Genomic DNA, 20,640 nt, shown 5'->3' with positions numbered 1-20,640 from the left:
ACAACCAAATATGGCCACAGAGGACCGAAGGGTATAAAAAACAGTTACATAAAGTTAAAAGACAGTCTTGGAATTTGCTGTGATTTAGTAAAACCTTTAAGTCCCTCACCTCCAGCAGGCTGTCACCCACGAGAGCCACCAGCAGCTGGTGGCCGTGGCGTTGGCGCACCATGGCGGCGTTCTCTGAGGCGTACATGCAGGTGAAGTCGAACATGGCTACGTCAGGCTGACCGTAGTGATTGATGGCAAAGTCCAGAGCGGGCAGCTGGTGGTTGGTGGAGAAATCGGCAGCCTCGCGGGCGTAAGACAGCAGGGCAGCCTGGTCCACGTTAGCCCGGGACAGCAGCAGCTCTGTGTCTGCGTAGTCCTACAGGAGAGAGATGAGATGAGAGGCAGCAGTTAGATGGGAACTAACATAGGCAGAGAAATGTTAAGACACAGTTACAACTTGAAAAATCAGCAGTTGAAGAAATAGCAAGAGTCTTTCAACTAAAACAAGCATTAATGCAAGACTCAAGACTTTGTTGACAGCCTAAAAAGTGGATATTTAAGTAATGAAACATGACCAGCTGTCCCAGCAGCTACAACAAAAGCAACAAAAGGTAGGGCCAAGTCAAAAACCAAAGGAAGACAAGGTGGGCTGTGTTTAAATTATAATACATGTCTCCGAGTTTGTGTGTCAGTAGTAGGGTCAAAACTTTATCAGAAGTCCCGCCCCTACTTGATTTTGATTGGTTCGTGATGGAGACGCAACATTGACAAGCGCATCGATGCTCCAAAAGTTGAACTATTTTCAACTGAGAGTGCTGTGAGCACAGCAACAAAAACAGCTGATGTCGAGGGCGCTTTTGTGCGGAGGACTCTGAACTGATTCGGCTTGTATGGAAAATAGCAACAAAATGCCGTTTGGACACCGGCCCTAAAACTCACAAAATAAGTCACATTAAAAAAGACACATTTTTTTTCTTTCTAATTTTGCCGGAAAAATTACTGAAAAAAAACACACACCATCAGTATGACAAAATAATAACCAAATAATATAATAAAACTACAAATACAGAAGGTATAGAATCTGTCTGTGCACGAAGTAACAACTAAAAGGTGACAGCTTCTCTCAGACTTCATCACTGCTCTGAAAAGAGGCCCAAACACTTGTCATGGAATGAACTGTGCAGTTCACAAGTCTCTCCTACATGTAGCATCAAATCGCTGCATGCTTTCAACATGACATGTTTTCATGGAGGGCGGTGAGCAGCACAGTCGACCATCTTCATGTTCCTGGTTGTCTGATGTCAGGACAGCTGGAGGAGGTGACGGTGGGTGAGGGGAAGGGCAGGGCAGGGCGGTGGAAGATATGAATGAGGGGTGTTTTCTTATTGTGGTGCTGCCTTGAAATATGTGGACTCGACACCCTTCTGCCATGCCTTCCGCCCTTCCTCTCACCCTCTCCGAGGGGCAGGACTGAGTCAATATCACTGCTATAAAAGGATCTGTCTAGGACGTTTTATTAAAGGGAAACTTCCAGAGGTTACTATTCCGGTAAATTATGACTTTTCATTAACATGTGCCTGCATACTCCAAGTCCCCTCTGGCTGCAGACCGCAGTTTATACAGAAACCTCAATATTAATGTCATCAGCTCACCAGGAAAACAAACACAGACTTGCTCACACAGGCACGGGGAAAATCTAAAATTATCTGAGTAACAGAGAGGACTTTAAAGACATTTTAACTTCCATATAATCACAGCGCAACTCCAGTTATGTTCGTACGAACACTGACATAAAAAGGTCTTTCCTGTTTCCTGTGGAAAGCTTCCAGGGAAAGGAAACTACCGTGTATAGTCTGGACGCACACACTCAGGAGGTATGCTTGAGTTGGCAGCTTGTCCTTGTTGGCTTTGTGAGATCATTAGTACAATACTGTGTAAAAACAGAAAGAGATTAAAAGGTTGAGACAAAGAGGAGAGAGGAGGAGACTTGTGATGTTGTCAGTCTGTGCGTGCATACAGTCTTCATGTCTGCTACAGAGACTCAACAATCGTCTCTGAAACAAACGAACCACATGCAGCCGGGCTCTCGGCTTTGATCACTCACATGCAGAATGACTCCCTTCTCCAGCAGGCTCTGTTTTTTGGCAGTCATCACAAAGTAGTGCGTGTCATCCTTGTAGTAGACGATGTTTTCCAGGTCAATACCTACAGAGAGCGGGAGAGACGTATTGTCACATACAAACATAATCGTTTTCCTTCTTGCTTTAGCTGGCCGTCATGTCGTCATTAGAGGAGCAATTACGCGACTCAGAGCACAGAACCAAAGCCCCGGGGACATTGTCACGTCAGCATTAAACTGTGGCCGGCTTGGCATCAGACCTGATGTGAAGAGTTTTAATTGGATGAGCCGACAAATTTGGAACGGTGATCCAAGGACAGATCGGTGTCCTGTTTACCTTTATTTCACCAAATCATCCTTTAGGATCCAAAGCTTCAGGGAGCACGTTGAGATCGTACCACTTCAGACATGTTGTATTTGTTTTTAAAACCTATCTTAAGGCGTTGCTTCTTATAGTAGGGTTGTCACGATACCAGAATTTCAAACTTCGATATGATAATAGGGAACAAAAACGATACTCGATACCTGCGTCGTTACCATGGCAACATAAATAGAAGTTGTAGGAACAAAAAATGAGGTAATTTTCTTGTTTTTAATTTCCCACCTTCACACAGTGCTGCTACAGAACAAAGTCACCCAACAGACCAACTCATTTGACATCCTGTTAATAGAACGGAAAGGCTTAATGAGCAAGATTTTCTTTATTCTTCATCCTCACTCATCATGCAGGAGAAGTGTGAGCTGGTGTCTGTATCTGCAGAGGATCTGCCCTTCGTCTGTGTTTCTATTCCTTTTATTCTGCTGTGTTTGGGACATTTCTGGACGTCCATCGCTGGGCAGTGGTCTGGAGCTCAGCCGACAGTCTGCAGGTCGGGACTACATGAAAACATGTCTCTCTGCTCTGCTCTCTGTCTGTAACAGACGCTATCGTATCTTATCTTTAGCATCTTCATAAGACATGATAGGGACTTCACAAAACGTCTTAATGTGCTGTACTGTGAATGAGAACAGTCCGCTGTGTAAGAGCAGCAGGTGTGACTGAGGGCGGAGCAGACAGACCGTGTGGTAATGATGGCGGAGAATAAAATTCCCAGCCTGGCCAGAGAGAGAGAGATTGTCAGCCCCAGAATAACAGACAGGTACAGGTATGTTGATTTTTTTTAAAAAGACGTGTTTCTGTTTAAATAAATGTACCTGTCACAGCACAGCTCGCTCGGAGCGCTGAATGTCTACCGTAACCTAATTATTTTATTTGTTGATTTTGCAAGGTGTTGATCTTTGAAAAGGCATGTTTATGTTTAAATAAATATATCTAAGTTTGTTCACTGCTTTATTTACATTAACCACACTCGCTCTCTTCACTTCCTGTCTATGTCACTCGACCACAGTAGCTCTCTCTCTTTTACTCGCGGCAACTTTGGGTTGAAAATCTGACTGTAGATCTGTTGTTGTTTTTTAAAGCTCTGGGACCTTTTGGTGCTATCGGATGTAAAAATAACGGAGATTGTATCGTTTTAAAACATGTGGCATCAAAAAGTATCAAAGTATAGAACATTTTGAAAACCTTTCTTATAGTCGCCTAAAGAGAAGAATATAAAGTCAGTGTCTGAGCTGTGACAGACCTGTTGCTTCTCTGAGGTCTTGAAAGAACTTCTGGTTGAAGATGAAGGCCACCCCGCTGATCTCCTCCACTTTGGCCTCCGCCGTCGTGTTCCTGTTGATGAAGTTAGCCGTGATGGCGATGGCTAGCTTGCCCCTGAACTCCTTACGCCGAAACCCTGTGGAAAATAACAACAGGGAAAAGGAAGCAGACTTCAAGGTCAAGATCTGAACTTTAACACACAGAGAGCAAACCTTCAAATCACACTACAAGATTTTTAACAACTCATGATGTCACATTGTTCACTATAAATGCAACCAGATGTTCTGGATCATGACAATGTAAACAGCTTTCTACTGTTTCAAGCTGTGTGGTGGGAGTTCATAGTTGTCCCAGAAGGAGCCGGCTGCTTCCCTTCACTGATGCAGCAGTCAGTAGTACAGAGAGGGGTCATGGTACTCTACTCCACAGGGGTTCCCTTTGCCCGTGCGGCTGTGTGTGCAAGGCCCCATCACTCAGAGGAAAACAGACAGCCAAGTCAACCATTGCTATTCTGCCCTGCAGGGAGAGCCGTCAGAAGCACGCTTTGAATGTAGCAGACACAAACACACACATCTGCACACAACTGCTCATTCATACTGTAGAAGCAGAGTGATGTCAGGTACCCGATCACGACTGTGCACAAGTGAGGTCATGATCGTTCCAAGTCCGCTTAGAACAAACACAAAGTGCTGTTTGTGCTTTGTCTGGAAAGAAAAACGACGTTACAGCATCTCTCCATGTCAGTGCGTGCCGACTCGCCTGGTAGCGTGTTCCTCCTTCCGTCTGCTCCAATGATGACATCAAACTCCAGCTCATTGACAGGGTGTGTCCTGGGGTGGACCTCAGCCCTCCAACCTATCCCTGAGAAAACACAACATGTGTAGTCAGACAAATATGTATCAACAGAGCCAGCTTAGAGACAGATAGTTCTCTGATGCAACACATGTTCGGATTCAGTTCATTTTTCTTCGGCTCGTCTGGCAGCAGTGTGACTCGCTTACTTTCAGTCTCTTGATCCTCGGGAGGCTCAATAAGACCCTTAAACTCGACATTGACATGGATCTCAATGCCCAGCAGGAGAGACACTTTGAGCAGCATGAGCTGAAGCTGACGAATACCTGCAATACAATTCAGAGAGGAAGAGGAAATCTGAATGACAGCTACAAAACACACAGATACGTTATAAACAGTATATTAGTAGTGGAAGCAAAAGAGGACAAAACTGGTCATGTGTACTCACTGATATGATCGATAGCACCAGCACAGAACTTTCCGTAGAACTTCTTGGCCCCGAGGCCCCTGAGGTCCTGGATGGTGAAGGGCCAAAGGTGCAGCACGTTGTTCCTGGAGAAGGCGTCTCTCTTCTCCAGCAGCACCACTTTGGCCCCCAGCAAGGCCAGCTCGATGGCTGTACGTAAGCCGCATGGTCCCGCACCGATGATCAGACACTAAAGACAGAGTGATGCAGATGTTAGACATCTATAAGAAAGATATCAACCACACATGTGGAAAACCAAGTCAGAACTAAGGACTTGATTGGTCAGTACCAAAAGTAACGATAAGCTCATGGACAAACGGTGCTCCAATCGGTATCATTAACATTCTGTCTCATTAAATGTCGTTTTCGTTAAATCGTTTCATTCTAACGTAGCTGCCATCCGTCCTCTAGTGATGACGAAGCCGCCGGCGTCAGGCAACGACGTGGCATTGTTGTGGTATCATGCTGGACAAAGTCTTGTAGGTCTATACAGCAAACAGAGCAAAGCGTGCGATTATGCTCACTTTACCAAATTTAACTCTGGTGCATCTTTTCACTTTTATTTTTACTTTTTTCACCAGCAATTTGTGTAAAAATATAGTTGTGTTTTAAGGGGGTAACAACAGCAACCTCATGAAACATTTACAAGTTCAACTGTTCTAAATCTGAAGCAGTGCAGCGTGTTTGACTGCTTTAGCAAAGCAGCTAATGCTAATGCCGTTGCTAGCGTAACTGCTAACATCATAAAATTCGGTGTATAACGCCGGGAACACACCGGACGCCGAAGCGCCGAGAAGCGGAGCCAGTTTCCTTTCGGCGCCCATGTTAACCGATTGTGTCGTTCACACCAGACGCGCCGCGGCACGCACCTCCACGGCCGGCTCGCGGCCTCCAGCAATCATTTCGGCGCCTGGTCTATTTTTTGCGCGAGCGATCGCGTAAATCCTGGCAGGAAGTCACACATGAAACAACGAAAGAATCCGGTCAATTTTCAAAATTAAAACTATTTTCAAAATAAAACACAGCGATTGACAAATGCGGTTTTATTTGTGTGCTTTTATATATTTGTCACAGCTGAGGAGCAAAGGCGCTTGTCGACCAGCGCGGAGAAATGCGCGTCTGGTGTGAACGGAAGTGCTGCGGCTCGCGCACAATTTTCGTTGCGCGTGTGTCCCCGGCGTAAGACAAACTTTTAATTAATTAACTTTCATCTAAAATGTGGGCTGCATCCTATAAACTGGTGCAACCAATATACCAGTATAAAATGCAGAGAGGTATTTTATTGTGTTACGGTATTTTATCCAGACGATGGCGCTATGAGCTAGCTAAAGCTTTGTCACGGACATGTGCCAGTGCAGCCGCCTTTCTCACAACAATCAAACTTACCATAGCTCAACTACCTCGCTGGTAGCTAGCAGGATTGCAAACTCGACACGACAGAAACAGAAGGTAGGCTACAATTTGTCTGTATTTTTAATGTGTTTCAAATGAAAACCAATTGAAATCGAGCTGAAATAACTTTTTCACATTTTTATTAATGAAGAGAAAACCTTTTTACCCCCCCCCCAAAAACAGACTGCATCTTATACTGTGGATTTTACAGCACGTCCTTTGTGCAGCCTCCCAGAGTCCCAGTGGCTCCGATAGCAACACTGCAGAAGGGATTAGCCAAACTAAACGTAAGCTAATGATAGCTCGCCTAAGTTTCAATTTTGAGTTGTTACTGTAGAGGACCTTAACCCCAGTTACAACCCCCCTTCCAGAGACACAATATCAGACACCCTGATATAGACATCTTTGGTTTTGCAACGAATAACTGAGAGTATCGTATCAATAAAATCCTAACGATACTCATCCCCAGTCAGGACAGCAGAGTCACTGCCCATGTTTTGCTGTAGGCTGAAAACTACTTTTCACATCCAACGCACACACATTCATCTCACTTCCCTCTTTAAATAAACACCTGGAATAAAGCGTTAACATGCTTTTAGTTGTTTATCTGCAAGGGTTTGACTTCAGATACGTCTGACATCTAGCCCTTACTCCTTTGAGTCTTGCTGCCCTTACTGTGAGTCGCTTTGGACAAACATGTCTGCCAAATAACATTAGGTAGATAATGGGATTCAACACATGAGCTCAACACAACAGAGTTAAGATTAAGTTAAGTTAAGCTAACTTAACACATAATAAGTAAAGACAAATAAGCTAACAATGCTAGCCAAGAAACCAGAAGAGAGCATAACCTAAACTAAAACAAGCTAAGCAAACTAAGCTCTGCTAAGATAACAAACTATAAGCCAACAAAGGCTAGGCTAAGCTAAATTTAAATAATTACGATAAGGTAGAACATTATTCATCTCAAAGGACATTTTATTTGCCGGTTAACTCCAGTGAAATATATTCGTACACATAGTTTAAAGTTAAAAACAGTTTTTTCATGATCCTCTGCCCATATTTTGGGGTTTACTGCAAACCAGAGGCAAATTAAATTTCTTAGACTGAGTTGGAGGTAAATGTCTCGTCAACAGAGATGAAAAGTGTCCCTGCAGTGTCCATTTATATCCAGCTATCACAGACTGGTCTGGCTTGTTGACAGTAGCATCACATTTCATAATTCCACAACATCTAGGATCAAATTTGACCTCCCATTGAACTGAAGCTGCTAACAAGCGAAGTAGACCTTAAATGCATCGTACAGTTCATAATGATCCAGGCTTACCTTTGCGTTGGCACAGGCCCGGCCCTTCTTATACTCCTTCTGGCCGGCTCTTTTGTCTAACTTTGCCCAGAGCGCCTTTGCCTTCCAGTAGTTGAGTTTGGACTTGAGCTTGTGATAGAATATTCTGGACTCGGTGGGCTTTACTTCCAGGTGGTCACACAGCTCCTGGAAGGCCTTGAGCGTGCCCTTACAGGTCGACGCCTGGACAAAGTTGTCGAACAGGACATGGGACCTGTTCACCCCATCTCCTCCAGTTGCACCGGCGCCTCCATCCCCCATGGTCCAGACTCACACTGAGCTGTGAGGGCCCTTCACCCCCAAGGGAAGGGGTCTCTGAGTCCAGCCCCAGCCCTGGAACAGCTCTCTCTGGTGGGGGCTCTAACTCCCGGCCTCAGTCATCTTCATCCTGTCAGCGAGAGGGAGAGAAACAACACTAAGTGACTCACAGAACATAAGTGAACCTTCTGCTACACAGTTTAGTGTCGTATAAAACACAGCCACATGTTACAGCCTCTAAACGTTCCAATGTTATCAACACAGTCCAATCCTGCACAAACACAAACTTTAATCAGACCAAGAAAGGATTGCCTACGACTACTTGTCTCTTTAGTCGTCCTCTTAATTCCATAGGCCCTGATCTGCTCTAACAAGACAAACATACGTTTGGCGGCTGGTCAGCCAAGCAATTAAAGCAGCAAAAGGGATAAAGACGAGTCATTTAAGGTCTCTGGGTCGTTCTTCTGCAGCTACATGACCTCAAATTACCTCTTATCTGTCCAGGAATGAGCCTGCAGGATACAAGAAGAGCACTGAACCCACAAGAAACCAAACAGGAAACACACAGGGCACACATGTCTATGTGGCATGAATCAGTGCAGACAGACTGCAGACAGGAAATGGCCAGTTCATCCTAAAACACTATGAAACACAACACAAGCCTAGTCATTGGAGAAAAATGATTATAGCAATAGGATAATAACCATTTTATCCACTGAGCGTCCCCATGGTTTGCTACAGCTTCCTGTGTAAACTCAGAGTGAGAGTTGACTTTCTCTGTTTTACCTGCATTGACTTTAAGCAGTTCAACTATAAATGATCTGCATTTTTCACCCCCCAGGAGACGAGATCGTTCATGTTTTGTGCCATCTGTGGCTCAGCTGTCACGACAGGAATGTCTTCACGGACTCTCCCTCTTTGACTGCATTTAGCTGCATGAGCAGTCTTTAAAAAGGTCAGCGTTCCTAACGATCAATGCACGCATTAAGAGAAGATAATAAAGGAGAAAAGCATGAAAGAAATCCTGTTGAGCGCTATGACAAGACTGGGAATAAAGACTGTAAGAGAACCCTTGTTTGATCCAGAATTTTTGCTTATTATAGGTTTTCATCCAAGCAGCAGCTCTGGTTCGTGTTAGCGACTGCAGCAACAATTCAGAAAGTTGCTTTACCTGTTGGAGGTTCACAATCACTCAGCAAATACAATACATATCACTCTGCCTGTCAATATGTACACTGACAGTGACAGAAATAAATAAATCATGAAATTCAAAGTTTAAACCAAATGAATGTGAACCACACACGTGTTCACATTCTTAGATTAGCTACTGTTAGCTTAGCCTCAAATAAAAACTAGAAATAAGAGGGGGGAGTTCACCTGGCTCTGTGTAACTTACAATATGACACCAGCAGCTAAAAGCACAAACATTTACTTATTTTAATAAAAGTGTTTGTACAGATGAAACAAACAAGATAAATAGTGAGCTTAAAAGACGCTGTTAAAATTTGTATAACTTTTTAATGAAGCCAGGCTAGCTGTTTCCCTTTGTTTCCAGTCTTTACACTTAGCTAGGCTAAGCTCAGCTACACTAAGCTAGGCTAAGCTGACTGGCCGCTTGCTCTAGCCTCTTGTTACTTTTATCATAACGTTTTCATACATAACAGATTAGGGCTGCACGCTAAATCACCACCTAAAAAAAACTCTTTCATGTACACGCACTGTGCATTCACATCCGAATGCAAACATTTGATCTATCAGAAGGAGCCCTGCATACATCGACTGTGTATTCATACCACTGTAGCACTGGCTAGCAGTTAGCTTTACTTGGCACACTTGCAACTATGAAGTTAGCTAAACTCTGAGGTTAGCTATGACAAAGGCATAAAAACTAATCAATCAGGAGGGACAACTTGTTAAACATGGTAAACAGCAGCTTCTTACTTGGGATGGGTCATGAATTTCGAATATTCAAAAAGCCATTAATTTGTTAACAAGACTAGTTCAAACCTCCTACGTGGCTGACCGCATCAGGTCAATGTGTGCTTTTGTGGGCAACGTGTTACAAGGACTGTCCTTTTGAGGCCGATGACAACGTGTTGCAGGTGCGCGCTGCGGACGTAGGTGAGGACAGCGGAGGAGCAGTGGACGAGCAGCTCCACCTACTCCCCGAACAAAGTATCCAGAGCCGTATAGACAGAGAGTCGCGTCAGTGGAGGTCCAATATGCTCCATGATCCACCATTGTGCCCCGACTCTCTACAGCTGTGAAAGTGTCATCACTCACTCAGTCAGTCACATACAGACCCATGTGTAGGGCTTATCTCATCTTCAAAATATAATTTTCCATTTTTTTTTACCGGCGCTTTGTGATAATGCGGTACTACTGCGCATCTGTAGGATGTTTGCTAACCGCTTTTAAATAACAAAAGAAGAAGAGAGCTTTAGCAACAGGTGCCAGTATAACGGGTGTGGCACTGTGAGATTCGGAATCAGAGAACTTCTACAGCCCTCAGAGAGTTCTCAGTTGTGAAACAACTATGCAGAGTATGACAGTAGGCTGATTGTAATCATAAGAGAAATGATCCATGTCTGTGTGTAGGGAAGATGCACAGTTACCTGTGTTTTAAAGGAGTTTTTCCATTACACACTTGAAGTAAACGGCCGCTCTCTCTCCTTATGTCAGCGTGTGTTTGCACAGATGGGGTGGGAGGGTGATCTTTGAATAATAATCGAATTGTTCCCAGTGAATATCAAATTGTATTTTTGCTTGAAATGCCCATCCCTGGTTCTTACAGACATAGGAACTGTAAATTATAGCTAGTATGCTAATTGTAATAGTTATTGCTAAGAGATGATCAATAATAGAAAAGTAACTGTTTTCTTTTCTAGATGTATTTTTGCTTGACGGGCAGAATCAGGAGTGAAGCAGCACACATGAATATTTACACTATGAGCCACTTTCTCTGCAGAAGCTGAGTCTTGCACTCCACAGTCCAGGATGTGAGCTAGTTCATGGAAACCAATGTAGTCCCAGTCCCAGTGGTAACACATGATGAAAGGGAGGCAGGTACACAGGTCAGCTGGCCTCCTTTTCACACCCTGCCAACTCCTCACCGCAGTGAAAACAGCCGGCTCTGTTTGGCTCGGCCTCAGTCAGTCAGCATCAGGGCTGGAGGGTGAAGAGCCGGCACACATGGAGAGGGCCTCGTCCAACACAGGCATTTAAACAACCTGTTCATCTGTATAATTGAACATGGATGTCCCAGGGATCTTTCAATTGATCGGGTGTCAGAGGGAACAGCCGGTGTTTATTTCAAATGACTCAATCAATGCTCCGTAATTCATCTATCAATAATAATGACTCTTGGATCAAAAATAAGCAGGACAATACATAAACGTCACTCAGCAGTTATCAGACATCTGTTCCTGTTTATGCTGTGGTCGACTGCAGCAGCAGACTGAGGAGCACTCAGGCTCACGCTTTCTTTAGTGTGCAGTAAGAGCTGCAGGCCTGTGATAACAGTCTGCAAACTAACAGAGATAAAAAGTTTCAAGGTTGATTTTTGGACAGACTGTGGCTGAATTATAGGGGTGTGAATCTTTCAATATCTCACAAATCAATTTGATACCGGTTCTTAAGGTCACGATCCAATCCAAAATCTCGATTCAAACCGATTCCCGATTCACAATCAATGCCCTATTTGTTACAATGGGTGCTTATTTCAGGATTTACTCCGGTCAGCTGTGTGCCAAGAAAACCACAGTGGCAAATTACTTTATGACATTAAAGCACAAAATGTCGCGATTATGCAGCTTTTATATTTGATACAATAATGTAAATACACAGAAGCAAACCTAAGACAATTTATGATTAACTAGCAAAAATAAAACATTGTTTAACTAGTTCAAGTTATGTGAAATAAGAAATACTTTAACTTAAGACCAGCTGCCTGTGTATTTATCAGAAACTTGCCACTTAAAATAACTTTTTACACAAATAACACTGTAAAACTCCTGTTCTGTATGTTTTTCAAAACAATCACAGCTCTTTGAGACGTTGATTTTCAGTTTGTGTGTGGGCAACTGCAGATTCATGTTTTCGTGCATCACTCACGTTTGTATACGAGCCTCGAGCTGCCAGGCGTCCTTGATGTAAGCGGTGAATGTCACGAATGACTGGGTGGCTCGAGAGGTCCGCGCATCACAGGTAAGAGCTATTCTGTGGGAGTTGGTCAGGGCTTCCACCGTACATTACCGACACCAAGAGCTAGCTAACGTTAGCAGCGCTACTGACTAGCCAGGACCGACACACTCCTTGCTGGAACTGTGTACAACGGAAGCCGTTAAGGGTGCATGGCAAACAATGCATGCAGCGGGTTTGCTGTGCACAATCTGGCTGATGTTGAACATTTACTGAGGATGAAAAAAGAAGAATCTCTTTTTGGAAGTCATAAATTGATTCAGAATTGTAGAAATTAAGAATTGCGATTCTGTCGTGAATCCATTTTCTTCAGCACCCCTACTGTATTAGCGTAAGATTTTCAACGGCCGTGTTCCAAACGCTTATATGCACCGGATGCTAATGCTATCTATAGCCTTTTTCACACATGCACTCCTGACTATATCCAGAAAATCTTAAAACAATCTGCCCCAGAAATTTTCCAGAGTTGCCCTTTTACACACGTCCCTCGCAGTGGGAGATTTTCCCCTGTCGGACGGGGTCAGGGACGGGGGGTCTCATGAGACAGCATAACGTAAAAAGTAAGCTGCGTACCCACAACTGGCGAACAATTTCAGCGTCGGCCCTCACAGCCAGAAGCTCCTGAGTCTCTCCGGTCTGCAGACATCTTTGCTGTCATCTTGTAAAAGATCCTTCTTCTTCACCCTCGGATGTTTTTAATCATCCTGTTATGTGTCGCTCTTCTGCTTTCACACCGGTCACCACCCCGCCCACTCGCTCACGGTTAATGTTCCTCAACCCGACTCCTTGCAGACATTTCACTAGGAGGCTGGCAGGAGAAGTCTGCATAAAGTCTGGTGGTCACACATGCAGCCGGACAATGTCGGGAAATTTTCCAAGTGCAGTGCAGACAAGCAAAGAGATCCCAGTCCATCAGCTCAGACTGTTTTATGAGGCAGGGGAGAGGAAAGCAGGGCAGCTTAAACGCCTCCCTCAAAGCCTCATGATACAAGTTAAAAAGGAGACATCAGTGGGAACAGGAACTGTGGAGGATGATCTCTGAGGGGCAATTATTCACTTCATGGTGGAATCAGATCTTTTGTGATTCCCTCTGTGGGTTTTTCCTTTTACTGTAAGGACTCACAGTTTATGAAGAAGCATCAAAGCAAAGCAACAGAGATGAGAGGACACTTTAACCTTTATGACACACATCTGAGAAAGCTAGCAGTAAACATCCAACACGCTCCACGGCCTTTGAAGGGACCGCGGGTGCGGGCACTGACTGTCATGCTGTGTCACAGTGTGAGCTTGTCTAAGATGAAGCGGCTCGGGCAGGTCTGCTGTGACATGATATACCCTGACCCAGCTTAATGACAACAATAAACCCGGCCTATGAGTTGAAAAGAGGCGTCCTGAGGAGACACATATGTCCACTGAACAGGACATGTTGCACCGTATGTTCCTGTTCGGAGAGAAGAAACACACTCATCATGCTGCACTTTGTGCTGTTTTTTCAGCTGCTTCAACAAGTTAGTCGTGTTGCTATGCGGCGCAGACGCAGGTTTCATGATCTCTTTGCTGACTATTTTTAACATCACTCACCTTAAACCTGAAACACCTCCAAACAAGCGATGACGAGCCGTTTCAGGGGTCCGGTGTTTCGGTTAAACGGGCGACTCGCTCTCTTCCTGTTTTAGCGTAACAACAAGCAGCGTTCAAAACGTGACTGAGCGTTAGTCGCCTTCATGACACGTTTGCACAAACAACTCTTAAAAGACGTAACAGAGAAGTTTATTCTGAGATTGTAATGAAGAACAACAGAGAGGCATTCACGAGGACAGCTACGTATTCTCTACCTGTTCTCAACAGCTGCTGTAACCATGACAACCGCAGACGCATGCGGCTAAAAGTCAGTAGTTAACATGGTCACTGCATGGTCACTCTAAACTGCCGCTGCAAGAGGCGCTCATGACATGACATGCCAGCTCCCCCAAAAGTGAAGCCGAAGCTCTGCACGGGCGGAGCATTTTAAACGTCAATATCGCCGTCAATCATCTTCATTTAATTGTGGGAAGACAAAATTGTGAACGGGATTAAAATGAAATTAATTGTGCAGCTCTAGTACATAACACGACTAACATCAAGCACGATGGGTGTGATTATGAAATAAGCAAATATATCTTCCTGCTGCAGGACTGCACATCCAGCGGACAATAAAAAACAAACATAAAAACAGCCTTGTCCCAGCACTCACTGAAAGCTTCTGACATCTGGACGAGCTGCAGGATTTCACACATTCACAGAATGTACACATGAATGCAAACCCCTTACACACACAGGGCACCAGTCCACACACAAACACACACACGGCATGCCTTTGCTTTATACTGGTTGTATTACATCATCCACTGATCTAAGAATAGATCCAGAGATTAGGCCACTAGGCTACACGTTAACAGCACTGCTTTTTTGTGCTGTTAACACTGTCAGTGCCAGAAGTAGGCCTGATATCAGACTATAGAGAAGAACTGGTTTAGAAGTTTAATAAGTAACTTGTTTGGTTTTGCTCTGTTGCTTTGTGTTTGTTTTGTAGCAGGGGAAATACAATCTGAGCGCCACATTATTCTATTTTTATTTTGCCTGCACACAATTTAATTTTCATCCCAGGACCAAAACCCCAGACTTAAAAAAAAACCATGAATGCAACAGAGAATAGCTCTTAATATGGCGTCCAAACATGCAATATTGTCTGTCAATGTAACAAGAAACAGAACACAGAGGAGAATCAGAGAGTTTGGTGTGGTCTCTCTCTGCAGACATGGACAGTACAAAAAACAACCCAGATGCTTTGAGGTAAACAACTAAAGTAAACTGTAACCCAGCATAAAGGGACAGAATAACTGGGTTAACTGGGCTGACTGTGAAGCTTGTGTGTGTCCTGAAATAGCTTCTCCTCCTCTGTCAGTCTCAAGCTTGTGACTGATGACTGATGCTCGGAGGACACCCTGGAGATGTCTCCTCCTCTCATCCATCAGGAGACTCGGCCTAGTGCAATGTGATCTCTCTCCCCGAGCAGCGGACATCTTTGCAGAACATTGAGTTTATCATACATTAGATTCACCAGACCTAAGAATCCTGTAATAATAGATTTGACTGTTTAATGTCTGCTTATTTCTTCCTGTTTGCCTTCAGAAAACTGCTGTTTTGTCTTTGTTCTTCAAAGCTAATGAACACCTAAACGTCCCTCTTGTCCTCATTATAACGGTCACAGGAGATGGCTGTATTACAGTGTGAGTATACAGCATAATTACAGAGAAATGCAGCAGCAGGTGTGGTCTGTTCAGGGGCTGCCTGCAGGCTGGAAACAGGTCTTACTGACAACTAAAGTGGAGCAGTTAACTCTTATTTTGTCCTTTATGTGTGCGTCATTATGTGTGCAGTAGTTAAGACAGCAGTTAGGAAAAGTTCACAAACATCATCATGTAAAGGAAAACAGAGAGAAATGCAAGGCTAATTTAAAATAGCTGTACACAGGAACAAAACAATTAGCCGTCATTAAATATGAAACTACAGCCAGAACAGACTTTAAACAAAAACGATTTAGTTTGGTAATTATTGATTCCTTTTTTTACCTTTGGATAGGGCCAGACGAGCCGTTTCCCCCTGCTTTCAGTCTGTATGCTCTGTATCATTTCATATTTAACACACAGTCAGTCAGTTATTAATCTTCTTGTCCATCTCTTGGCATGAAAGCAGATTAATCCCTTATAAAGTGACAATAAAAACCGGGCTTTGGACGGTTTGTTCTGCTTCAAACCTCACACTACAGCTTTCTGTCTCTGATGGAAACATAACACTGATCTTTCTGTCCATTATAGGTGAAGTTATTTCCATATGTCATGTTTAACCTAAATAATTATGAATACGTGGCTAACCATAATATACAGTCTGAAACATAATAAGGGTGCAACGATTAGTCGACAAAATTAGTTGCAGAATAATCTTTTTTATTCTCAATAATTAGTCGGTTACGTCGTCTCGTGTGTTTTTCATGCTGTGGGTGAACGTGACATCGTTTTGGTTGAGGGGTGAGCCATCTCACATCTTTACTATCTCTGCTTAGAGTCGCTCATGCCAAACAGTGACCGGGAAGCGACAGCTAAACAAAACAGCAGAATGTCATCGGCCGATGCAACACCATCACGTCCTAGAACAGCGTTTCAGCCTCAACGCTGCAGAGAAAGGATCGCCTGTTTGTAAAGCCGACCTTGTTTATCACAGGAGCACGTCGGTGATGTGTGAGCATTTGAAGAGAAGGCACGATGGACTCGCCCAGATGAGATAGTTAGCTTCTAACCTAGCTAACGTTAGCTATCTATGGACAGAGTTGTAGTGGCTCTAACATTAATATAACACTGCAGTGCTATAGAAAGAACCTGACGCATCTCTCTTTGAAACATCAACGTAACAGTCCAAAGTTTCGTTTGCATTTTCAGTCCCTCAACTTAAACACTTCATCTTTTTCTTCCTCCTTTTATTTCTCTTGTCTAGGAGTCAAATCAGCAGCACAGTTTATTAAAGACATATTTCTGAATGAAGAACTTATATTTATTGTCTTTATTGTCAGTTAACACATGCTGAAAAGAACCTCCAACTACATTTAAAAGCTAAATAAGTTGAGTCGTTGTGCAATTCATTTTTTGATTAGTCGACTAATTGATTCAATAATCAATGACTGGTCGACTATCACAATAGTTGTTAGTTGCAGCCCCAAAACATACACAGCAATTCTAAAGTCTTGTATTGATTTCGTAGCTTTATGCTAGTCCTTATCAAAGGAGTTGGAGGGTTTGTTTGTGTGTGCGTCTGTCATGTGCAGAGCTGTGCATAACAATTAACGTGCCATTCATAAAATTAGGGAGTTTTCCCAGGTAGTGAAATTCTCTTCTATGTCATTTCTTTCTTTTATCATACTTCAAAAGGACTGAAGCTTTGTACTGGATGTTCATCATCGCTGTGTCTCCCTGTAAACTGTAGCTCTAATCAAAAGAAGGGAATTCAGAGGCTCGGGTCAAACTCAAAGAGCTCAGTCTGAGAGGTTTTATTCGGAGTATAGTGTAGAAACACCACGGCACAGAGCGTCTGTTCAAATCAGAGCATCAAAAACTGATTGAAATTTTACCTAAAAAGACAGAATTAGGACGGTATGCATGACAAGAGAATGATAATACACATGATGCTAAAGTCAACAAGGCGAATGAACAGCTGTGTTATGATCTCTGATACCACATATTGTTTAGTTATATTCATTATTCCTCTGTTCAAACCACTGCTCAGTTCTGCTGCACAAACACAGGATCAGCTGTGTCTTTTCACGTGAGCAGACAAAGCCTCCGAGCTCACAGAGTACACAAACGCTTGTTGACTGAAACTCATCTTGCTTCTGGCAGAGGTCGTCTCCAAACCATCTGGCTCTCCAATCACTTCTGCTTGTGTCTGTGCAAATGAGCACTTTATTTCAGCTCCCACAGCTGATACAGACTTTCACCAATCCAGCAGCAGATCAGTCTGAGCTGATGAATGTTTGAATTTGGTGTTGGCAGACATGTTAATAAAAAAACACCATGTTCACAGTCAAATTCATCACGTCTCAGTGAACCGAGACTTTAGGTAGGCTACAACATGTGCACGCAGCATTCTCTCAGTGGAACCATCCTGTCTGCTTCCTGTCCGAGCTGTATGCTTCCAGTAACACAAACATACCTCTTTAAAAAGATCTGTTTCGCTGCCTTGTGCATTTAATGCCCTTTTCATCAGAATCCTTCTCATGTCAGATTCTACCTGTTACGATGGTCACTGTGACCGTTAAGAGAAAGAAGTCATAAAATCTGAGACTGCACGTTGGTCCCTGATCAATCATTGCTTGCAGTAAACAAACAGTGGCAGTCCTTCAAGGAAACATTGCAGGGATAGACGCCAATACTTTTAAGCACTTTGATAAGAACCAAAATGTGTTAGCCAGAGTCCGTCTTGGTCTAAACGTGTGTAAAAACAACAAAGAAAAGACAACTTAACTAACGAGCCTTCCTTAAATCAGGCATGACAATGAAACGACATTAAAAAAAACTACAGGTAAAAGTGTTGTGCAACAGCACATGTGGATGCTGTGTCCTGTCCTTCTGTACCATAGACTGTTTAAAAAGATGGCCGACATGACAGCTCCCTAAAAGTGAAGCCAAGCCCTCTCTATCGCCCCCTGCTGACTGGCTGCAGTATAGGTCATAAAGCCCGCCTCCTCCATGTTAACAGATGGGACATGAGTCAAACTATAAAATCTAAATACACGTCAAATACATTTTTCTCAAACATGGTTTCTGTCATTATAGTTAGTTCATCATGCTAAAGTGTTCATTTTTCTGACACGTTTACTTTTAATTGGTTGTTTGATGCTATAAAAAGGGGGTGTGGCTTAATGATTGACAGCTCTGTGGACAAATGGGGCTCCTGCAGCGTTCTGTTCCCGAGTAGCAGAGGAGAGGAGGAACGGCGAGAGGAGACGTAACTAACACTAACACTACAGTCATTGAACTTTCCATCAGCATGAATATCTGCTTCAGACCGACACAAGAAGCTGTTCTGCTGCAGACTGAGCCCACCTGAGGGCTCCAACACGGCAAGGACACCTGAGGGCTCCAACACGGCAAGGACACCTGAGGGCTCCAACACGGCAAGGACACAAGGTAAAGGTGTGTTTTGGGTAGAGGAAGGGGCAGGACCTCAATACTGCAGCTCCACCAGCAGATCTTTACTGCACACACTCTGGATACTAAAAAGATGGCAGCACTCGCTCCGGGGGGATTATGGCTTCACTGTTGTAGAACAAAAGGAAGAGGAGACAGACGCCCATCTTTGTATACAGACATTGCTCTGTACAGGTGTGACTGCAACACCTGCTGAAGCTCTGCTGCTGCTGTAGCAGTTTAAGAGCTGAAGAAACAGGATGTTTGTGAGGTGGTTATGGTGCCTGTGCTAAAGCTCGCAGTACGGTGATAAAACTTTGTTGCCCCCTTCGTGTAAAGTTTGATGGCCAAAGAGGTGTTTGTGTCCACAGGTTAATGTCAAACCCTGCATTAAAAAGGCTCCGGTGTTATTGGCCTTACCAACCCGCGTGTCTTAAAACAAAACAAAAAAGCCTTTAACCTCCTTAAATTATTTATCCTTCATATCTAAGTGATAAGCGAGGTCCCAGTCTGCTCAGTTATCCTGACACGGTCCCTCGATGGTGAAGGAGAGAGGGTTTAACTGAATTAAACATTTATTTCTGAACTTGCCTATATCAGACTCACTCAGACCATGACAGAGGATTTCACATGGAGTGAAAATAGCACCGCCAATGAAAAAATCAACAGAAAACCGACTCAGAGGAATATTAACTGGCGACAAAGGGACTCTCTCATGAAATTCGTATTAGTGACGGCTTACGGGGAGTCTGAGCCTGTGCCCAGACCTGCTATGGGTGTCAAACATAGTCGATTAGAGCTGCCTGCCAACACTTGTAGCAGCTTTTTGATTTAACCTCTCAAATCCAGACTCAAATGCCAGTTCTCCCACCTTTAAGCCTTTCACAATAAGAGCAGAGCCGGCACCGCAGCTATGCAACAATAAACACAGCGAGCCACAGGAGTGATGAAGAAAGCCCTGAGAGCACAGCTATCTATAGCACTGCTCATAAAAATCTGTCGCATTTGGTTATCGCCGCTGTTGATTTGTATGTTTCATGCCAGAGCGCTCAGTGAGACGGAGGCATGTATCTGGTTACTCATACACTCTGCTCCATGCTTCCCAGCAAACCAGGAAGTGAAATCTGAGACATGTTGGCGAACACAGTCCACACAGACGAGTCTCCAAGGCTTAGTCATGACCGGTGAGGAATGGAGGCATGTGGGACAGAAGGAGGGCATCCCCCTGACTGGCTGCAGGACCTGTTCAGCTACCTTTAAATATGTAAGAGGGGAGGAATCAAATGTAGTAATGTAATAAGGAATAAGTCCAACACGCGAGTCATAGTGGATCTATAGTTTCTTTTGCCTCGCTCCGTGTGTTTAAACTTGAAGGATGATTGACAGGTGAATAAACAGCAGGACCAAGCCATAAAAACTCACCACTCATCACACATTTAACACACAAAGGCGGACACATGTTTCTTATTCTGTCAGGCCATGGGAAACTACAGTACAACCCTGTAGCTCTCAGCTCTTCCTCATATTAACAACAAAGCTAATAGTTAAACTTCTGACAGGCTCTGCCAACAGACCCAACTCCAGCCTGTGGGCTGCACGTACAAGGCAGGGCTGCACAAATATTCATCACAATTTTGTCCTCCCACGATTAAATAATTGATTGAAGGTGATATTGACGTTTAAAATGCTCCGCCCGTAGAAAACTCTGCCGCATAT

At 43.8% G+C, this 20,640-nt stretch overlaps 1 protein-coding gene across 6 annotated transcripts in view; it reads right to left on the bottom strand.

Moving 5' to 3' along the window:
- Positions 1–20,640, bottom strand: part of mical3a (microtubule associated monooxygenase, calponin and LIM domain containing 3a) — an 82,256-nt gene that overhangs the window by 48,570 nt on the left and 13,046 nt on the right. For all 6 annotated transcript variants that reach the window (XM_069686950.1, XM_069686947.1, XM_069686946.1 and 3 more), the window contains exons 2-8: positions 7,730–8,135; positions 4,993–5,200; positions 4,754–4,870; positions 4,512–4,613; positions 3,733–3,888; positions 2,096–2,196; positions 110–367 (exon numbers count right to left, since the gene is read on the bottom strand). In XM_069686950.1, coding sequence (XP_069543051.1) covers positions 110–367; positions 2,096–2,196; positions 3,733–3,888; positions 4,512–4,613; positions 4,754–4,870; positions 4,993–5,200; positions 7,730–8,008 — 1,221 coding nt within the window. In that variant the 5' untranslated portion in view covers positions 8,009–8,135. The remainder of the gene's footprint in view (positions 1–109; positions 368–2,095; positions 2,197–3,732; positions 3,889–4,511; positions 4,614–4,753; positions 4,871–4,992; positions 5,201–7,729; positions 8,136–20,640) is intronic.

The sequence above is a fragment of the Semicossyphus pulcher genome, unplaced genomic scaffold, assembly GCF_022749685.1.
Source record: "Semicossyphus pulcher isolate SPU_LCO1_2020_fin unplaced genomic scaffold, fSemPul1.0.p SCAF_8, whole genome shotgun sequence".
Classification (NCBI taxonomy): domain Eukaryota; kingdom Metazoa; phylum Chordata; class Actinopteri; order Labriformes; family Labridae; genus Semicossyphus; species Semicossyphus pulcher.
This window is presented reverse-complemented; position numbering and strand designations above follow the sequence as displayed.